General features: G+C 41.6%; 1 protein-coding gene across 2 annotated transcripts; it reads left to right on the forward strand.

The window, feature by feature from the left end:
- Positions 1–1,511: 1,511 nt before the first annotated feature.
- On the forward strand, positions 1,512–14,412 carry LOC146688186 (serine/threonine-protein kinase tousled-like 1-B). Of its 2 annotated transcripts, XM_085439167.1 has the most exons (22): positions 1,512–1,978; positions 3,728–3,849; positions 4,483–4,551; positions 4,717–4,755; positions 4,873–4,948; positions 5,043–5,086; positions 5,167–5,256; positions 5,503–5,583; positions 5,710–5,802; positions 6,208–6,318; positions 6,903–7,039; positions 7,268–7,459; positions 7,643–7,709; positions 7,862–7,959; positions 8,324–8,405; positions 8,506–8,597; positions 8,693–8,782; positions 9,585–9,754; positions 9,884–10,019; positions 11,191–11,302; positions 11,396–11,503; positions 12,734–14,412. In XM_085439167.1, exons 1-22 carry the CDS (start codon positions 1,852–1,854, stop codon positions 12,881–12,883), a joined length of 2,286 nt encoding a protein of 761 aa, XP_085295293.1. In that variant the 5' UTR covers positions 1,512–1,851; the 3' UTR covers positions 12,884–14,412. The 2 variants fall into 2 exon arrangements, with proteins under 2 accessions (XP_085295293.1, XP_085295294.1); XM_085439168.1 differs by lacking the exon at positions 4,717–4,755 and having other exon boundaries at positions 1,513–1,978.
- Positions 14,413–19,144: the final 4,732 nt, after the last annotated feature.

Consider the following 19,144-nt stretch of genomic DNA (forward strand, 5'->3'; position numbering starts at 1 on the left):
TTCATATATCATAAAATGATATAAGGAAAGAAGGATGTTGGCATGGACTGCATCCTAAATTGTCTTACTTTTATCTGGACTTTGAACGTGTATCAAGGTATTTTAAATGTTTCTTTATTTTCTTATAATTGATCGAGTTTTTCTATGCTTGAAAATAATTGAAATACTTTAAACAGAAAATTGTTTGTTTTATATTTTTTTATTTTTAACAGTTGGACTGTTGGATGCCAGAGCTGTTATAAAAAGTCATACCTTTGCAACTGTGCGGCTACTTCTTTTCCGCTTCACTTCCTCTGCTTTGTCAAACTTTTCTTATTTTCTGAAAGGCCATTATTGTTGCAGGCCTTAGCTGTGTGCAGTATAGGCAAGCCGGAGGCAGTTTGTAAAATGTCAGCCAACACTCCCGGTTTTCCATCAGGCATTTGATGCTCCTGGAATGTCGTGGCTGCTTCTTGAATATCAGCTTGCCGTCAGCCCTTTCCTCATAACACAACTCCAGTTTCATACCTGGAATTACATCATAACGGCTGAGTGACTCTGTGTGTGTGTGTGTGTACATACATAGTGTAGCGTAATGTAGTACACTGCTTATACAACCTCCTGATTGCCTGTCAAGACGATTGCTCTGTTACCATGGAAACCATGTGACAAAAAAAAAATCAGGTTACCATGGGCAGGTGCATATGAGGTGCAGTATGATCATTTGTGGCTCCGTCTGTTGCCTGATGCAATATGACTGCAAGGGGAAGCTGGGTTTGACAGACACAAAATCCGTTTTGCGGTGTGTTTACTATCACTTTGAATGTTTATCTGAACCCGTAAGATTAAAAACACTAAAAATATTAGGGATTAGGAAGCTTCCCCGCACAGTCGTTGACTCCCAGCTGCACATGTCGAGGTTACATAAATGTATTAGACAGGAATCCGAGGGAGATGGAGGCCAGACAGTTAAATGTTAGAGAGTTTTGTGTGTGTGTGCTGCCTTACAACACAGCAAAGGCATTTTGATGCACTGCACCAATTTTGGAACAAAAGACCTTATAGCCCAGACCACATCACTATCCTCCCACCACCTGCACCCCCCCATACCTTCCTTCCCTCCTCCTCCCCGCAACTTTTAGTTCAAGGCTGAAACAACAGTATATCAAGACCACAGCCCTGCCTACTGTAACACATTTACTCAGTCATCACACAGACCCACACGCTCACTCCCTGCTGCCTAATTAAACTGGCACACTGTACGTACTACTTACAGTAGTGCGCATATCTACGAACATAAAGTCAGTTTGTATGACTATGTGTGTACATAAAGCCTACTGCGCGTTTATCTTTCCCTTCCTTCTATCTAAGCAGACACGAACTTTCGGCCATTTTTTTTTGGGTGCTTGTTGTTTTCACCAAAACAAGGAGCTGTTCTCAGGTCGACGCTGAGCAGCGCCTTCCGGTGAACCTCGGGCTACTTTGGAGGAGGGTAAAATGATCCCAGATCAGTGTCTGTTTCGGTGTCACGCCATCCCCCCACCGCGCAGCTAGGCGCGCGCGAGCCTCGCGATAGCCTCGCCTACCAGAATCAAAGCTCCGCTCGCGAACTGGATGCTGACAGGCGCGCGTGCGGTCATCATGCAAAGGTTACGTTGGATCGGTTTCAACGAGTCTCGAAAGAAGCCGCTCCTCCGCAGGACCCGCACGGAGCACAAAATGCGAGACGTCTAGCGACTCCGACAGCCACGGAGTTACTCACGTTTACCGGCCCGTTTGGCGACGGCAGGTGTCAAGAACCATGAACGCGAGTTCGGGATTTCCGCGAACGGCAGTGTGTACGCTGGCTCCTCACGGCGGTAAAGTGGCTTCATGAGTGTCCAAAGTAACAGTGGAAGTGGTGGTGGAAGTTTGGAGGCGACGCCATCTTGGTCGCAGCTCTCCTCGTCCCCAACGATTTCTCAACCACAAATAACGGCGACCGCAAAGAGCAAGGAAGGTACACCAGCTCACCCAAGTGCACGACCCGCTCGCATTCTCCCCAAAGTGCGTTCTTTCCCCCCCGAGAAGTGGATTATTTTGGCCGTGTCGAGCTAGCGTTTGTTCAAGTAAAAAAAAATGGATGTCAAGTTCAGTGATGCCGTGAATTGGAAGCCAAATGTCAGCTGTCAGTTCAGTTGATGGCCAGTCTAAGTAGCAACGGGCTATCGTGTTTGCACAAAGGCAGTGCTAGCTTGTTGTTTCGTTTTGTTTCGCTGTCATGTTTCGTGATCTCTTGTCACTCGATCGCCGTCGATCCGAAAACAGTGTTTTTGTAGCAGTTTGTAACATCCTGTCAACAGCTTCTAGTGGAATATTAAACAACGCAGCTATGCATGCATCCATTAATGCGCTGTAATGCATGACCCCGCTACTTTGAACTGCCAAACAGGCCGTGGGTTGCACTTTTTTAAACCAGTTTGGGCGCATTTGTTGTTCCACGTCTTTTGCTATGTTGTTGACGTGATGTTATTTACTTGTGACTCGGAGTTGCTGGATGTAATGTGACAAAACTGGGCAAATATCAGCAATCGTTTAGACTCTTCCAGCTAAGGCCATTAGTTATAGGGCAGAGGAAAATTACTGAGACAGCGACGATGTTACGAAGTTAGTCCGAATATGCGTATCAAAATATGCGTAATAGGTACCATACCGATATAGGATACGTGTTCAAGACTATTTTTTTTATTAAAATATTTTTTTTACGCAAGACCAATAACAATAATGTCCAAATAGACAAAATAATTCTCCCAACACGAAGGTCTAGCTTTATAGATCACTTAACCCAAATGTTGTCTGTCCTAAAATAACCCTACACACTATTGATATTTTGTTGTGCTCCCAGTTTGACTGCACAAAGGTTTCATAATGTCCATTATGCCTTTTAAGGCTTGCCCCTGTGCCAGAAGCTGTGTAAAGATGACAGCCAGGAAATGTCCAATAAGGAAACAAACACTTGCAGCATACAGCAGGGAGTATGAAGACCAGCCTTCCTCTCACTTGGGAAACTGGTTGTTCTAGGCCCAGTCTGACTGAGCGTGTGTGAGATATGTGTGTGTATATGTATATATATATATATATATATATACACTCAACAGGGTGAGGAGAACTGATGCACACGTGTAGCATTTCAATTAGACACACTGCTGCCATCTGCTTCTTTTTTGAGTGATGTAGCAACTTGTTATTTTTCCTCCATCTGCAAATGTTCAGAAGTACTGAAATCCTGAAATGTTAAACTGCTTGAGGACAGTGCAATGAGGATGTGTGACAGGCTAACTTTTAAAGAAACAATACTGTAGATGGGCCAGCTGACAATTTTTGTGTTGGCAGACTCAAGCCAGCGCGGTCTGTTCTCGTCCCATTTCTCTAGGTGTAAAATGACCTCCATGCTTTCTGTTTGTACTTACAGTGTCACTCAACTGCTGTAATTTCCAGCATATATATTGCAAACACGTCTTTTGAAGGGCTGCCTCCTTCCCAGTCGAATGAAATGCATTTTTCTATTTTTATTCTCCTTCTAATTTTTCCTCATCCCATCCCTGATACTGTCGGCTTATGTATTTTCCTGCGCTCGTTTTTATTCCTTTTGGGTATTTTTATTCTTTTTTTTTTTTCACAGCAGTGTGTTCTGCTCTAATTCTGTATAGCACGATTATGGGTGATAATATAAGCGTCTCACTGTATTGTGCTTTTGTCGTCATTCCAGGCCCAATGGAGGAGCTGCACAGCCTGGACCCCAGGAGACAGGAGCTGCTGGAGGCCAGGTTTACAGGAGCTGTCAGCGGCAACACGGGAGGCAGCACTGGGAGCATGAGCGGCGGTGCTAAGGTAACACAGTACAGAAGAAGAGATAAATAAATAAAGCCTCCATTTTCATATGTCTCGCTCAAAAACAGTTAGCTAGTGCACAAAAACTTCTTCAGAAAATTTCCCTTTGTGTGTCTTTGTTTCTTGACTCGTTACAGAGCTGTAAATGCCTTTGTTTTTCCCTACTGTAGGAGCTACATGAGAAATTAGCTTGAGTGTGTAAGGGGAAAAAAACTGCCAATCCAATCTAGTTGACAATTGATACTTGCTAGCTGTAGAAAACATGCTTTACGGAAGTTAAAGCAGCAATGGCTAACTCCCACCATGATCAGAAGTTGCCAAAAAGCGCTACGTCACAATCCCAGAAGTAAAAATCAAACACGTGTTCCTGCTAGTGGAAAAGCAGGCAAAAAAGTTCCTGTTTTCCTAAAAAGGAGGTCATAGTTCCTGGAAATGTTCATGATTTGGAAGAGATCCAAGTGACACACCTTAGGACTGCAGAGACTAGATTCCTGTCAGATGAGCCAGCCGCGTCGCCTGCCTTCAGCTTTTGTTTTACTGCTGTTTACGTTTAGTGATCATTATAGAACTTGAATAGCTGACTTGTGCTGACTGTTCTCTTGTTCTCTGTGTTTGAATTCTTGCTCTGAATAGGGTCTGGCTAATGAATCCTCTAACCACAGCTATGGAAGTCTGGGATCATCTAGTGACAAAGAGTCAGAGGTGAAACTCACATACAGTCAGAGCATATTACACCACTTAATAAAGAGATGCACAGTAATATGTGCTTATAAGCATAGCCATATTGTCAGTGTTTTCCTTGCACTGCCCACTCTTTCTTTTCTGCCTCTCCTGCTACCTCCACCTCTCCCTCTTTTCTCTTTCTAGAACTCTGATTTGAAAAGAGGGAGCTCTCCTGCCTACTCAGTATGTACTCTTCCTTCCTGCTGCTCTTTCCTGCTGAACACCACCACAAGATCCTGCCTTGTTAGATAAAACACAGGGGATTCATGCTTTTCTTTTTTGTTTCATATCTATTTACAGACTCCGGAGAAGAAGCACTCTGAGTCGTCCAGAGGGAGAAAAAGGAAAGCTGATACCTATTCAGAGAGTAGTCAAGGTATGGTGGATGTCTGCGTTAAAGCAGCATGATTCGGGGGGGGGGTTATTGATGGCTGACATTGAATTTGAACTGTTTTGTTCTGTTTTTGCAGGAAAGACCTCGACACGTGGGCCCAAGATCAGTGACTATTTTGATGTGAGTATTACAAAAACTGCTCTTTCTTCTTATCATTTCGAACCTCTTTCTTAAGTCTTAAGTTTATCCTCTGTTCAAAGTTCCAGGGTGGAAATGGTTCCAGTCCAGTCAGAGGTCTCCCATCAGTTCGCCGCTCTCCGCAGAACTCACACTCTGCCCCAGGCTCCATCGTGAGTATTTGAGGGATGAACTGGGGCTTCACCAAAGTCGAGTGTCAGCCAAATAAGGATTATTTAGCACTGTGAATTCTCCAAAGCTACTCTAGTACACTTTAAGAAAACAATATGATAAGCAAATAAGCATGTGTCCTCTAAAAGTCTTGCTCAGGGATCAGACTTACTCGATCGATTATTGGCATTGTGTACAAGTAAACGTCTGTAAATTTAATATTTATAACAAAACTTTTGTGTGCGTAGATCCGGCAGAATAGCTCCTCACCTACTAGTCTGTGCTTTGGAGAGCACAATCTCAAAGCTTCCTCAAGCAAATGTGTCCAGGTAAGAATTACACACTGACATGATGAGGCTTTTTTCCTTTTCCTTCTTCTTCTTCTGCTTCTTTTTAAATTTTTATTCAGGCAGTTGTCGTCTCTTACTGGTGTCTGTTTATTTGGCTTTTTTTAGACTGAACTGACGGGCCTAAAACTCGCTGCCCTGGAGAGCAACAAAAGTTTGGACCTGGAAAAGAAAGAAGGGCGAATAGATGACCTGCTCAGGGTGAGTTAGATCTCCGTGTTGATCAGCAGTTGATGAAGGATGGACGGCTGTTCAGATCGCATGGGGCTGTAGTCTCCATATCAGTCAGTTGGCCAGTATGCTTTAATCTTCAGGGTTACTTTCAAAGGAGAGGAAGTGCCTTTAGTGCCTGGCTCTGACTTGTAAAACATTTATGTTGACTGAGTGTTTACATGAAGATGGATCCAAACTAAACTTGTTGGTCTGGCTGGCTAGCATCATTTTAAATAATCTAGACCATATGTCAAGGTTTTTGTTGCCATGTCCAGTTGATTGATTGGCAAGTAGGCATGATTGTAGTGGACCAAGATTTTCAAAATCACACTAGGTTTATATTACATGTAAACAGTCTTTCATTGTGTTCCTCTTTGTTTTGTTTTTTAACAGGCTAACTGTGACCTGCGACGGCAGATTGATGAACAGCAAAAACTCCTGGAGAAATACAAGGAGAGACTCAACAAGTGCATCACCATGAGCAAGAAGCTGCTCATAGAAAAGGTGTGTTTTCATACACATACATACATTTGGCTAAAAAACAACATGCTACATTTAAAGCTGATCGTTTCTCTTTAACATGTGAAAGAGGAGATGATGCAGGAGTGTGTTACCATGTATTAGCTAATGTTTACTGAGTAAACGTGAAGCTTATTGTTTGCAAAGGTGACGACATTAAAGAAAAATACATTTCTTAGTCCAGTGTTCTCTGGTGTTTTAGCTTTGCTGTGGTTGTACAGCTGCTGAGAGAAAGAAAAGCGTGTTTCGGTTGGTAGGTTTTTGAACATCTTCACCAGCCACTTGTTCTCATTTGGATTCCACTGAGATAAATGTAGTATCACAGTGGTGGAAGGACTTGGTGTTTAAACAACCTCTCTTAGTTCAGAGTTGTGTTGTTTCATAATAATTAAACGTTGCTTTTAGTCTGCATGGTAATTGATCAGGGTTCATCACTGGAATATTTTGCTAGAGTCCTTAGCTTGAATTGAAAACCGTATCAAGCCTCAGCTAAGATACTTCAACAACAGAGCCATTGTTCTAACTGTGTGCCTGCCTGTTTTTGTTGTGTTTTTTGTTTTTGCCCACAGAGCACTCAGGAGAAGCAGTCATGTCGCGAGAAGAGCATGCAGGATCGCCTCCGTCTCGGCCACTTCACCACCGTCAGACACGGAGCATCCTACACAGAGCAGTGGACTGACGGATACGCATTCCAGAACCTGATCAAGTGATGTGTTGTTTTTTGTTTTGTTTTTAAATCAAACACAGTCAACTATTATTTATAGTTGACTGTGTTTGGATTCTTTGTGGAAAAAAACCCATTTTTTTCACAAGTGATTTTTCTGTGCAAGCTTCACTTCACAGCCAAGAATATAAACAGCGATGAGTTGTCTATATCCAGCCTTAGTGTTTGCCGTATGATCCATTTCTTGTTTGTGCCTTTCTTTCTACACAGGCAGCAGGAGGGCATCAACCAGCAGAGAGAGGACATAGAGCGCCAAAGGAAGCTGCTGGCAAAGAGGAAGCCTCCAAACCCTGCAGCTCCCTCCCTCTCTGTGGCCTCCGCATCTGAGCCCAAGCAGCGCAAAACGAAGGTGGTTAACGGCAACGATTCTGACCCCTTCCTGAAACCCTCCTTGCCCCAGCTGTGAGTACAATGAAATAAGTATATGCTGTCTGTGAGAATGATACTAAACTTCTCTTCATTGTTTTCTATGGGTAGTTTTAACTTTCACTTTTGAATATTTATTTTTTTAAAGTTACTGAAAGCCGTGGTTAGCAGTGGTGTCATTTGGAATTAGGAAAATTCGATTTCTATGTGTTTTGGCAGACTGACCCTCGCTGAGTACCACGAGCAGGAGGAAATCTTTAAGCTCCGCCTTGGACATCTGAAGAAGGTGAGTGTTAAAAAAAAAGGAAAAAAAGCATCAGCTAATAAACCAACTGTTTGTGAAAACATTGTTAAAATTCTGCTAAAAGCAGAATTTGACCATAACTATGAGTGAAACGCTTTTAAACTGTAAAATGTTTGAATTTCATGGTTGTCCAGGAGGAGGCAGAGATCCAAGCAGAGCTGGAGCGGTTGGAGAGGGTGAGGAACCTTCATATCAGAGAGCTGAAGAGGATAAACAACGAGGACAGCTCAGCGTAAGTGTACTCGGCAACCCCGCTGAAGGATCTTGTTTACTGACAGTTAAGACGTGACTGTGGATGAGCGTTAGTATTATTTTCCACAGTGGTCATTTAGTAGAGCCGATGTATGAAAACAAAATTAATGTGTAATAAAATCATCAAGTGGTCACATAATGAATATAAATCACAAAGAAGTTGGTGATTGCCTTGAGCAGCTGTGTACTCATTAGGTTAATTCCTCATTCATTGGCACCGAAACTTGCTGTATCACAAGGCAGATGATATAATAGAAACTTCACACATCCTGAATGTATGAATGGTTAGTATTTTTTTATGCTGTGTTAATTTTTTTTGCTCACTAAGCATCTTTCTCACTCAGATTTAAAGACCATCCCACCCTGAATGAGAGGTACCTTCTGTTGCACCTGCTGGGCAGGGGCGGCTTCAGTGAAGTCTATAAGGTATTGTCTTTGTGGAAGGACTGCGCTTTTCCTGTTTTCTCTTTGGGCGTATGTATGTTTACAGACAAAATGTCTGAGTGTGCTTTCCTTTCACGTGCAGGCCTTTGACCTGTTTGAGCAGCGCTATGCTGCTGTTAAAATCCACCAGCTCAACAAGAACTGGAGAGAGGAGAAAAAGGAGAACTACCACAAGTAGGTCTCATCCACAGACACAAAATAATTGAGGTCCACAAAGACAACATGTTTCCCTATTTACACATGCTGTTTTGACACATTTTCCCTTCTAGGCATGCATGCAGGGAGTACCGGATACACAAGCAGCTGGACCATCCCAGAATAGTCAAACTGTATGACTATTTTTCCCTGGATACTGACACGTGAGTGACCTGTGACATCTGCCAGCTGCTGCCCTGCTGGGTTCACATATCCTCAGGATGCGCCTCTCTTAGCACTGTGTTAAAAACTTTTTTTTCTATTGGCTGTAAACCAGCATGGTGCACACTAGTTAGTGTTGAAGCTTCTCAAAGACCAAACCCAGTAAATATTCAAATAATGCATGAATTGTTTGTGTTGTGCCTCGAGGCTCCAGTTCAGGGTGGTATCAGATTAGAAAATCACAGTGGAATGTATGATTCAGTGTTAACGTGCTCTGACAATGGATGTTATTTTTTGAAGGTTTAACTTCTGTCTGTGGGTGTTAACTCAGCACATGAGCTGTAGTCACCCAGACTCGGAGGGTGCTTAAAGGAAGTGGCAGCCAGTCTCACATACCTAAATGAGGGCATTATATGTTTGTCCAGAAAGACAGTTTAAATATTTCTGAGGTTACTCTTGCTCATATTGTACCGACTTTGCAAAGTGTTCCTTGGATAACTAAGCAGCTCGCTTACATGGCTGGAAACTGAGATCGGTCTCATTAAATAGCACAAAGTCCTGACCCTGACCTCTGACCTACATATGGGGGAAGGAAATATCTCTTCTTAGCCTCTAGGCTTTCCATCTCCTGAGAGAAAGGTATACTGGTTAATCAGTGTATCTAGCTACTTAAGGATCACTAAACTGATGACAAGCTGAAGTTGCAAAGACTGTTCTCGTCTTGTTTGTTCATCGGGTTTTTTTGTTGTTGTTTTTTTTGTTTGTTTTCCTCTGTATGTAACCATGTGCATGTGTCTTTGTTAGGTTCTGCACGGTGTTAGAGTTCTGTGAAGGAAATGACCTGGACTTCTACCTGAAACAAAACAAGCTAATGTCAGAGAAAGAGGCACGCTCCATTGTCATGCAAATTGTCAGCGCGTTGCGCTACCTCAATGAAATCAAACCCCCCATCATCCACTACGACCTGAAACCTGGTTAGTCTCCTGTTTGACATGAAATCAAAGTCAATTGTTGTTCCTCTAACGATTTTTAGTGTTTCACTGTTAAAGCAGGATATCTGATTGTTAAACACTTACTGAATCTCCTGCGTTTGTGGCAATTAGGTAACATCTTGCTGGTGGATGGTACAGCATGTGGAGAAATCAAAATCACAGACTTTGGCCTGTCCAAGATAATGGACGATGACAACTATGGTGTTGACGGCATGGATCTCACATCACAGGGAGCGGGCACCTACTGGTAACACACACACACACACACACACACACACACACACACACACACACACACTAATACTCTTCCCAGACTGATAGACAGGTTAAACCCATGATTGCAGATTACCTGAAAGAGACAGCGCACTAAATCTGTGGGCGTATGTCGTGTATAAATTGTGTCTCTGCGCTACTAATAAGCTGTACGGTGAATTGTGACTGAAATATGGTAGGTATAGAGTCAAGTATGGATCTGCACAGGTTACAGTCCTGAACTTACACATGAGAAGAACAATAACAAAGATGTCACATGCAGCATGCTATCGCATAGAAGGAAACAGTGGAGGGCTAAAAGTGCCGAAATAATTATTCACAGATGTATTTATTTATGTAAATGTGTCAGAAATGAATTTCAATTGAAAGTAAGGAAATAAATAGATCATAAATAAATTTATCAATAATTATTGAAAATATTTGTTTATTATCTAAAAACATTGAAGTATTTCACTGTAATTATTTCCTGATTCGTGTGCTGCAGTGCAGCATGAAATCGTTTAAACTGTCGCTACAGCTCGTCAACGTCTGATTGGTTACCTTGCATATGTCTCAAATAATGGACTGATGGGAGTGGTGATGTGGACCATCAGGTATCCCAGAATGCATTGCGAAAGCCAGCTATTAACTGACCGAATGATCAAAATGCATCGTACCCACTAAGGAAAGCCTGCTCCAGGCACACAATTTTCAAAACCCCTGTTGACCCTCACCACTCAGTGAATGGTTATATAATTATCCTATGTTCTAACTGACTAGTGATGTCTTATTGATTTTACTGTTTTGTCTTCCTGAGCAAATTGGTTTGGTCGAGATTAATGAGACAAATTGAAAATTCATTTTAGCACTTTTAGTCCTCTGTAAGTCAGAGCGTATAGTTTTATTTATAAATAAATTTGCAGCACAAAAAAAATGCACAAAGCCCCAAATTTTGGCCTCTTGTCGAACAGCTGGTGCTCTGTATGCAAGTGTGTAGTTGTGGTATGTCTGAGTGTGTAGATTGTGCCAGGAGAGATCACACCTCTACCGACCTGCCCGCGTATGGAAGCAGCTCAATTCAGTTTTTTAAAGATAATGTCATATAGTTCTAATCTGATAGCCGATGTCCTTTTTTTAAAAATCTGTTTGCTTAATCTTGTATTTAGGTACCTTCCTCCAGAGTGCTTTGTGGTGGGGAAGGAACCACCTAAGATCTCCAACAAGGTGGATGTCTGGTCTGTGGGAGTGATCTTCTTCCAGTGCCTCTATGGACGCAAGGTGCCGCATCGTAACACCATGCACCACAACATCCAATGTCAGATGAAGTGACATGAACATTTTGAATTTGAATCTTGTGTTTTGTTTTTACAGCCGTTTGGTCACAATCAGTCACAGCAGGACATCCTCCAGGAAAACACCATCCTCAAAGCCACAGAGGTCCAGTTCCCAGCGAAACCACAGGCCAGCACAGAGGCAAAGGTAACGCACACACAGACACGTTTACAGACACACGAGGGCATTTACGTCACCTTTATTGATACAGCTGCTATAAAATGGATGCTGCTTGCGCTTAGTTTTACTCCTGTTGCTCGATATCTCAAATTGCACGAACATTATGTTCATAGTGATGCAATATTTCAACATTAATGCAATAAAGCTGAAACTCGGGACTGAAAAGTAGCCTGTAAATGGCATCTCCTAATGACCTTTAACCACATAGCATCTTAATGGTGAGTTAATAGAGGGCGCTGTGGATAAAATCTTCTATATTTTACACCCATCTAAAAGGAATATCCATAGATTTAATAACCATGCTGGGACGTCTGTTTTGGGCGCAGGTAATTCAATACCTGACAAATGGATCTGCTGTTTGACAGTAATGCAAAATCCTGTAAAACCCAAAGTGACATGAAACAGTCCATCAGTAAATAATCACATCTGGCGAAATTTAGAGATATTAAATGGAGGCAAACCTTGTGTAGTTGAAGAGATAAACTTCTATATTATTTTAACACAAATGTAATGACCTATTTGTCTGTGGTGTGAAAGAAATCAGAAAAGTTCACTGGTTTTAGTTTCTCACATTTCAAGATGATTTTTTCTTTTTTTAAGCGTAAGCAGGGTGAGACTTGTGTTGCAGTTTTGGCTACAGCTGCACACTAATGTGTTAATAATTAACAGAGATTTAGTTTGGCAGTCCAGCGACACGTTGACACATGTTCGTTCATCTGAGTCAGCTGCAACCAGTAGTTTCCTATTCCTCGACTTTAGTTGGGTGGGACAGCCAGACACACATGATTCATTTTAGTATTTCTTTAGCTAGCTGCTAGCTACGCCCCTTCCTTTATCACGTCTTGTTTCCTACCCTGATATCATTCAGCTGTTTCTCCAGAGAGGATCTCGTCCTACACTAGACTCCGACTACAAATTTCAGAGCTGAAGTAGCTGACAGTAGTCTGTGTTCTGGCCTGAAAATTTGCTGCAAGCTGGAGTGACACTCAAATGAGAGCCTATAGCTGGTGGAGAAATGTTAAAAGCAGAATAAGAATACCCAGCCACCCGCAGTTCACCTGTGAGAGACTTACTGGAGAAGCAGCTGATAATATTGCCTTTTCATAAATAGGATCTAAATTAGTGGCAAACAGTAACAAAAGGTAGAGTAGCATATGTCTCCTATCATTTTAATTTGTGCTCTTTTGTGCTCTGCAGGCGTTTATCCGCCGCTGTCTGGCCTATCGCAAGGAGGATAGGTACGACGTTCACCAGCTGTGCTCGGACACCTACCTCCTCCCTCACATGAGACGCTCAAACTCCTCCGGCTCTCTGCAGCCCTCCGCCTCATCTCTTCCCACCTACTGACTAACATTCTGATGGGACCGTCTGGCCAGTCTTGAGGCAGGAATGTTCATCGATTAGTAGATGTGGATCTTTGTTTTTTCTTTTTCTCCACCTGAGCTGTTGCTAAAATGGATACATTAGCAACAGAACAGGAGAAAAGATGGAAAAATGAGAGGAAGTAAAGGCTGATCATGCTCTTGAACTCAATTACGTGAGAGAGGAGACGGAGCATAAAGCGAAGGAATAGATGGGGAGAAGAGCGGAAAGCAGACGACGACGATGAATCTAGAGGATTTGTTTAAGGAATTAACTCCTTAAAAGACATTAAATGACCTGCTCCCTTCTCGTAGCTCTATATACATCTACATGTAGACACACGCACGTAATAAAACACCTCATGAGGTGGCTAAAACTCACGTCAACATAACGCTGCAGTTACAGTCTCGATGCTAATGAGGGCGCTGACCAGCAGGGGTCAGAAGATGGGGGTTAACGGACACGCAGAGGAGGCACCGGTGTTTGAGGCGACCTGCAATTCATTTTAATGAGACGCCCGAATGACTTTACCTGTAGCCTCCTATCTGCACCCCACAGGGATTAACTTAAAAAGTGATCTGAGACGAGGACTCTGAAGTGACCACGTAACCTTTATCAGACTTGATGTTTAAAAACAAAAAAAAAGGAAAAAAATTACATATTTCTGGATTCAGTTTGCGTTTCCAATCCAGATTACCTTCATCTGGTCTCCTAGCTGGCTTTTAGCACTGCAATGTGGGCTTTATTCCCGCTTCATCAAATTTCACTTCCATTTACTTTTTTTTTTTTTTATCCTCCTTTTTGTTGCTTTACAACATAATTGAGGTCTACAGGAAGTGGATCTGTGAATCTGTCTTAATCGTTTTTTGTTCAGGTAAAAAAATCCGTCATGTTGTACCCCCCGCCCGCCCGCCAGCTCTCCTGAAGAAGAGGGGGCGGGGGGCTGGATCAGCTGTTGCTGTCATCAGGACGCAGAATTGGTTGTAGATTTCGCGTGCAGGAGACGTCAATCATTAGCAGATCAATAACATTGAGGCTTTTCCTTGCTACCACTTAGCTCCATTTAATTTGTATCTCCTCCTGAAAGCTGTTCTCAGTTTGCTGCTATAAGTGTCGCTTTTAGTTTGTAACACGTCTGTGAATGATTTTCACCTCGCATATGTGCATACTTGAACTGTGTTAAGAGGATTTTTTTGTTTGTTCTTATAAAATAAGACGCCCGCTGTGCTGTTCAAGGGAATGCAACACATTCTTCTGCCACCAACATTCAGCCTCTGTGTTTTTGTTTTTTTTGGTCTATTTCCCACCCACAAAACTTTTTTTGATTATTTTGATGTAAAAGTCCGACAGACCTATAGAGCAAAGGCCCAGTGCGCTGTGTAGTGAGAAATGTTCATGCCAGCAGAAGTGTGCACGCTCCAGGTTGGCTGCGGTTGCAGCAAGATTTACTGCGGCTAGAGTTTGAGTGGATATATCCAAATGTTGTCATTGTCTAAATAAAACACTTACCTGTATGGTTTTGTGCCTTTTAAGCCCTCACAAATGTAGGCAACGTGGATCCCGGATTGGTAAGAATTTTATGTGCCGCAAGTGATAAGGGGATTGATAAAAATAATGCTTTAATTTAAACATTTATCCTGAATTGATTGTTGAAATGTTAGCTGTCATATGGGTAAAAAACAAACAGAGAAACTCAACATCAATTCAGAAACATTACAAGAGCATTAAAGTGCAGGAGAGGAGCTCCCATGGCTTGTGTGAAAGTGAAAGCAAGTGAGGAAGTGGAATAACAAGTTTCAAGTTTAATAAAAGAAACAAACACACCGCCCTCTGTTTTCATCTGCTGAACAGAACGGTGTGAAATATCAGGTACACACAGCAAAACATGTTTTAATAGAAATACATCCATTAGTAAAGTAAAAGCCATATCATGTTTGGAATCTGATGCTAGGCTTCGTCGTTAAAAGATTGCCTGACAAGAACTAGTTCCTGCTGTGCGACCCATATTTCCTGTGGAGGGTTATGTAACTTTGGTGGAAGTGCAACAAGATGGAGACTGGAGGAAGGCGATAACACCCATGTGGTAATTGCCAAAGAAAGTGCGATATTTATATTTATGTTTATGCGTAGCTATAGATAGATAGATAGATATAAAAACTTGGTAGTCACTTCATTAGTTACACTAATGGAGACAGTTTTTCCTTAAGAACTTCCCTAAGTCTTTGTGGCATGGATTTGACAAGGTGCGGGAAACATTCCTCAGAGATTCTGGTCCACATTAACATGATGACATCACAGCTGCAGCAGATTTATTGGCTGAAATCCAAGATGACGATGTCCTGTTCCACCACATCCCAAACAGATTGAGATCTGCTGACAGCGAGCTTGTCATGTTCAAGAAACCAGTTTGAGATGATTGAGTTTTGCGATGTGTGTTATACAGGCACGATGGATACACTGGTAATAAAAGGGATGAACATGGTCAGTAATGATATACAGGCAAGTATCGACTCAGCAGTCGATACTGAGTCCGAACTGCTGGTACAAGGCAGGATGGACCCATGCGTTCATGTTTTTTATGCCAAATTGAGAGCCTATCATCCGAACGTCGCAACAGAAATCAAGGCTCTTCTGAATGGGCAGTGTGTTTGCAGTTTTCTGCTTCGCAGTTTTGGTAAGCCACGTGTGAAGTTTTAGTTTCCTGTTCTTAGCTGACAGGAGTGACACCTGGTGTGTTCTTCTTCTGCTGTAGCTCATCTGCCTCCGGGTTCTGTGTTTTGTGTGCTTAAAGACGCTTCTCTGCATACCTGTGGTTATCTGACTTCCTCATCGGCACAAAGCAGCCTGTCCATTATCCTCTGACCTCTGACAATTCAGTTTTGTTTCAAAATTTCAATCCTACAGTTCAATTGTAGGACAATACAAGATTTTGGAGTTATCAAATATGATTCCCCCCCCGATAAAATGCAGAAAACCGATAAAGAAGCAGGTGACATGGGGTACCCGACACAGTGGCCGGTGAGTGTATTTTAATGCTGTAGCAGGCTTGTGTTACAGTGTGCAATTACAATCTCACCTGAATGTGGTTAAAAGGTATGGAGGGAAGAAAGGATTGTAGTAATATGGATATTTTATTCATACAATTTATTTTGAAGGCCATCAGTTTGAATTTTACAAGGTTAATTTGAGAATGTCTTAGGTTAATCTTGGCCCCCAGCATCAGTGGGGGAGGTGCATAAAACTGAACATACAGAACTAAAAAGTGTGTGTATCCACAAAGACAGAACATGCTGTCCTTCATCAGATTTATTAGCTCTGTTTGTGTATCGTTGCCTTTTATAAACCTCCAGCTCGGTAAGTTTCAAGCATGTGCAGGATCTCTTTTCCACTCCACAATTACTGTCACTTCTTTTTTTTTTTTTTTTTTTTTTTTGCTTTTTTTCTTTTTCTCTTTTTTCTCTTTTTCTTCTTCTTCTTTTCTCTCTCTTCTTTTTTTTCTTTTGTTCTTCTAGCCTATAACTTGCTCAAACAGCTCTTGATTCCTCTATTTACCATTCTCCCCTCCTTCTCTCTCTTTACCTCGCTCTCCTCCCTTCTTGTCTATTTCGGTTGATCCCACAGTCTGTTTCCTTGTCTACATTGTGGTATCGTCCTCGCTTCGAGGTCACAGAGTGAGACACCGCCAATCCTCCAAGAAAGCTTAGTCTAATCACCCTTCCTATGCCCCTGTTAACTCTGTGAGATTGCGGAAACAGTTGAAGGTGCACTACTAATGAGGATATGCTGTGTTTCCTCTCAAGGTAAAATTGGCATATATGGGGGTAGTTCTGATTTAGTATACAGTAACTTGGATTATACTGCAGCAATAAGAATTGCTGAGAAGTGGGAATGCAGTGAAATAACTCAAAACAAGTCAGATGGAGCACGAAACACAAGCAAAACCTTCATGATCAGAAATGCTATAAATAAACCACTACTTTATAATGAACAAGCTTTTGAGCTCTGAGAAGCAGGGGAGAAGGTCTAAGGAGCTAAACATTTTCAGGCAATATTTTATCCTAAAATACTTTAAAAACTAAGTATATTTCTACAGGTTATCTAAACAATGCATGTGAATAGGCAATGCCATTGTGGGTATTTATGCTGATATGTCCAAAATGCTTGCTGGTGGAATTTCTGCCTCAAGTTTCTTTGTGTACAAAGCAAACTAAAAGAGCATCAGCGAAAAAAAAAAGAAGAAAAAAATTGCAACACAGAGCTAAAAAAAGATTTTCGAACCAAACGAGTCTATATTGGTAAAATTCAGATGATTATGAGTAAGTCAGATATGATCATTAGCCTAGTAATATTGAAGCTGTAACGACAATTTGCTGTTACCTTAAAATCAAACTAATAATGTGAGTAATTTCAGACTTGCAGTTCTTTAGATGTTGTTCTGGGTTCTTTTTTGACTTCCTGGATGAGTCGTCACTGCACTCTCTGAGTAATTTTGGTTGGTCGGCCACTATGGCGAAGGTTCACCACTGTTCCAAATTTTCTTGTTTTTTGGATATTGATTCTCACTGTGGTTTGCTGGAGGCTTTGTAACCCTTTCCAGACAGACAGATGTCAGTGGCTTTCTTAGATTGTGGCATGATGTGTTGCTATTTGTGATTTTTTTTTTTAAGCCTATTTCACAACTCATGTGCATGGTAGTTAACCATGTTATCTTGCTTTTCATTCATAATGAATACCCATGCATTTAATGGCATCCCAATGGGGGTCTTCTGTAATGAATTCCACCACATGTGTGAGGCTAACAGTTGTGAGCACGAACCATCTGAGCCCTGCGTTACATTTTCTCTCATGGAAGAGTTACATTTAAATTGCCAGTTGTTTACACAGTACATTTATATATAACTGACCAGTTATAGCTCTTGGAGTCCATGTTGCAACAGCATAAAGCTACATTTGTGGGAAGATTTATATAATTACAGTACACCATAGGGTATGTGTCTTGTATTTAAAAAGCACAAAGTAATGTACTATCTAAAGCTTTATTTAAACAACGGTTCTGTGTGGCTGCTTGAAATTTCTCCCGATTAAGTATTGTTACTGTTGTTGTTTTGGTGCTTGGTCGCTGTAATGTTTTTTGCTTTATCAGTCTTCTTTTATGCAGCTTAAATAAGTTAGCGCTGTAAGTTTTAGGGGGTTCTTGGTCCCAGGAAACAGTGCAAGCCATGGAGCCACTGTGGTTCATATGTTTGACGGTAAAATATGCCGGGTACTTTCTAAGAGTGTGTCAAACTCATCAAAAGTTTGATATTTAGCCAAGTGACTTCATCTTTGCACTTGATCTGAATTGAGGCATCTAAACGGAACCACTGCTGTGAAGACAATAGAAAGGGTTTGACTTCTTTCGCTTTCCTTTGAATTCTGCTCTCCCTTATGCTTGCACTGCCCTGTTTCCCCCTTGTTTGTCACTCCTATAAACAGTTCTTGATCGCTACAGACAGAGAAGGCAGCCCCATATGCAAAGAGTGCAAGCAGCAGGAGCAGCATGGAGTGCTAAATAAGACTTCTTTACCAGGTCTCACTAATGGGAAGGCAGTATGAATTCTACAGCTTCTCCTACCATAGTATTTCACTTCCCCTTTCTCTAATGGGCTGGTGCATGCCAGACAAATGAGCGTGCCCTGACTGGCCAGGGTCCAGTTCCTCCCCTTCTACTGGAATGACCATGCTCATTATCTCATTTTGCTCCGTGGTCAATGCAAACAACACAATCCACACTTTTCTTCTGAACTTCTCCTTCTTCTTTTTCTCTTTCTAGGGATTCTGAGCCATCTGGTTCTGTCAGTAGTGGTGTCACTTCTAACTACAGTCGCTTTTAAATGCCAAAAATAGGTTTTTAGTAATCACTACACATAAGAATAGGGTATGTGATTGCTTATATATATTAAAAATATAAGTATTTTAGGTATGAGTATTATACCAGTATACATACATCTGCAGCGTCTATAACCACTGATGTCATTTCCCCCTAATTAAGGACCTGGAGGAAGTTCAATTCACTTTGTTTTTTTGCCATTATTTTCACACATTTGGAGTTTTTGTTCACTTTCAGGCTTTTATTAAAGCTTTTTTCTGCATTTCTCAAACACAAATTTCTCATTATCTATAGGAAATGTTGTAGCCTGAGCCTATTTATTCAGTCAGTCTCTCTTTTAGCAAAGCCTTTAATAATTATCCTCTGTTTACTTACAA

Source organism: Copadichromis virginalis, linkage group LG18, assembly GCF_057382275.1.
Source record: "Copadichromis virginalis isolate Kocher_CV1m ecotype Utaka linkage group LG18, C_Virginalis_male_GT1.1, whole genome shotgun sequence".
Classification (NCBI taxonomy): Eukaryota; Metazoa; Chordata; class Actinopteri; order Cichliformes; family Cichlidae; genus Copadichromis; species Copadichromis virginalis.

Coding starts and splice junctions, on each gene's coding strand:
- LOC146688186 (XM_085439167.1), top strand. CDS start 1,852: ATGAGTGTCCAAAGTAACAGTGGAAGTGGTGGTGGAAGTTTGGAGGCG. Junction 5,257..5,502: donor ACTCTGCCCCAGGCTCCATC/GTGAGTATTTGA, acceptor TTGTGTGCGTAG/ATCCGGCAGAATAGCTCCTC. Junction 9,755..9,883: donor CCACTACGACCTGAAACCTG/GTTAGTCTCCTG, acceptor TGTGGCAATTAG/GTAACATCTTGCTGGTGGAT.